The sequence below is a fragment of the Astyanax mexicanus genome, chromosome 10, assembly GCF_023375975.1.
Source record: "Astyanax mexicanus isolate ESR-SI-001 chromosome 10, AstMex3_surface, whole genome shotgun sequence".
Taxonomy (NCBI): domain Eukaryota; kingdom Metazoa; phylum Chordata; class Actinopteri; order Characiformes; family Acestrorhamphidae; genus Astyanax; species Astyanax mexicanus.
The window spans coordinates 29,124,953-29,127,592 of NC_064417.1; the positions used below are offsets into that span (position 1 = coordinate 29,124,953).

Below are 2,640 nucleotides of genomic sequence, written 5' to 3' on the forward strand. Positions count from 1 at the left end.
AGAGAGAGAGAGAGTGCTCAATATATTCCTCGCTTGACCATCTAAGGATGAATTCAGTTTTTTTGGGAAGGGAAGGGGAAACAATTAAAAATATTACTTTTTAGAACTTTTCCAATTATATCCAATTGTAATTATAATAAATAATGTCCACTCATATTATTTTGGATCATTTTTATTATTGTTATTGTTTCAATTTGCTACATTAAATAAATGTAAATGTATTTGTATTTTCTGGAGAGATATTACTACAGAAACGTCAGTTTCAGTTACTTAGTTATTGTATGCTGGACTGTGGCTCAGTTTATGAGGAACTAAAACTATTCATGAGGAAAAAAAATGCTATTTAAGAGATGCGGCAGCTTCTTGTGGTCATTCAAATGAAGCAGAAAGAAAGAACCCTGTGACTTTTATCAGCCAATGAGGTTTGTTCCATGTGCTCACCAGACTATTTCAGCTCGCTCGCTTCCTTTAAGACTTTTCCACCAGGTTATAGCGGTTGTTATTGTTGAGGATGGCTCGAGCTGGGATTATATTCTTGATTCTCTATGAAATATGTATGTGATAAACCTTCAGCAAAACTTTTTTTTCCAGTTATTGTTCATTATTGTTTTACTTTTAACTGAAATTTAATGTAATTGTATTTGATGTTTCAGGTTCTGCTGAAACTGTAGGAAATACAGAACCGTCGGTTGTCTCAGTTAAAGTTGGAGAATCGGTTACTCTAAACTGCACATCTGCACTTATAGATAAGTCTATAGCTGCATACTGGTTTAAGCATAGACTGGAGCACAAACCACAGGAAGTGGGATATAAGCTCGGGGAAAAGAAGGAGTCTCATAATAATTTTAAAAGATTTGAGTTGAAGGAAGTTGGCAGTGGGGTTTCTCTCAGTATTAAACAGGTTCAGAAAGAAGATGAAGGAATGTACTTCTGTGGATCGGTTGAAAAGAGCACTGTGACCTTTTCTACTGGAACTTTCTTAGCTGTGTCAGGTAAATATACTTGTTCTGATTTTGCCTTTAATATTCTGACTATGGTGAATCACTTAAATATGTAAATATTAGTTAATCTGTTATTTTACTTATATTATCTCATTATTGTGTGATATATGTCCTCCCTCTGCACAATTATCACAATTACTAGAACTTTGAATTAAGACTGATAAGTAAGACAAACAGTAACACTGTAACATAAATGTCACAAATAGCAGTACATTTATAGTAATAAACATTGTGAAATTATTAAGTAATGTCTCAACTAATTATCAATTTACACCCGTTAAGACATTATTAAACATTACTACATTTCAATGCTTAAGATTGTAAATAATAATGAATTACGACACTTGTTAGAAATGTTATAACGATTTATAATGTCTCAATTACTTATTATGCAGTGAATACTGTTAATTAACATATTTACTATTGTAATTAATGTATATACAATCAAAATTGTATCCCTGGACATGGTTTACTTATGAGAATAAACAATTATTTTCTTCTTTATTTAAAAATCTATTTACCATTTACATAATCATTACATTAATCCCAGCTATGGTTATAAGCTAAGATGTATTAAAAAATGAAAAAAAAAAAAAAAACTTTGATAATTAAAAAAAATCGTTCTATATATCCTTTGAAATAGGTCAAACATAACATAATAGAAGAGTTAATCATAATAACAAAATTATCCTAAATTCAGATAAGCTAATAGCACATACAGTATGTTTATATAGTTATCAGTTCCGTCTTTATCAGAAGGAAAAAAACCTTAGACTGTCTATGTTTTATTAACCAGATCCTTCAGACATCTCAGTTCTCCAAACTCCAGCACTGCAGTCGGTTCCTCCAGGAGAAGCAGTGAATCTTCAGTGTACGGTTCTCTCTGAGATCAGATCAGCAGAACTGAGAGTGTTCTGGATCAGATCTGCTGCAGGATCATCCTTTCCTGAAATCATCTTCACTCATCACAACAGCAGCAGCAGCAGCAGCAGCCGTCAGTGTGAGATCAGCTCTTCTAAACACAGCAGTGTGTACAACTTCTCCCCCAACATCCCCAACATCCACCATGCTGCAACTTACTACTGCGCTGTGGAGGCCTGTGGAAGGATCATCATTGGAAACGGGACACCAGTAGAAATAAGTAAGATTTTACTACTAAATAAGCACACACACATTCACTTACTCACTATTAGTGAGGACAGTTCTAGGGAATTCTAAGCCTAAGCAGTGACTCAGGAGATCAAAGTGATAGCGGTCTTTTATGAAGCAAATGATGGTTTTGCAACTGAAATAAGTGAAATAGTAAAATCAGAATATGATATTGTTGCTTCTAAACAACACATTTATAAAAACTTCAAATTCTGTCAATAACTAAGAAACAGTTCAATAGTCAGTGATGATTACAGGCAGACACAAAGGAGAGATGAGGTTTGGGTTGGGGATTAGGTTGGATGTGGTCTAGCACAAAAGCCTCTGCCCTAGTGCCTCCATGCACTAAAGTACCCTCTATAGGGGTAAAACAAGACAAACTTTTGTAATTGCTGCTCTGTGTAGGGAAACAGTGATTAAGCCCCTACTAGGCTGCCCCTTTCTGTAATAAATTATGATTATGTGCTGAGATCATGAATAATTTGATAGT

The 2,640-nt window shown here is 34.1% G+C and overlaps 1 protein-coding gene across 1 annotated transcript; it reads left to right on the plus strand.

The window, feature by feature from the left end:
- Nucleotides 1–444: 444 nt before the first annotated feature.
- Nucleotides 445–2,232, plus strand: LOC125804777 (uncharacterized). The gene is made up of 3 exons (XM_049484304.1): nt 445–554; nt 654–992; nt 1,798–2,232. Exons 1-3 carry the CDS (start codon nt 512–514, stop codon nt 2,217–2,219), a joined length of 804 nt encoding a protein of 267 aa, XP_049340261.1. The 5' UTR covers nt 445–511; the 3' UTR covers nt 2,220–2,232.
- Nucleotides 2,233–2,640: the final 408 nt, after the last annotated feature.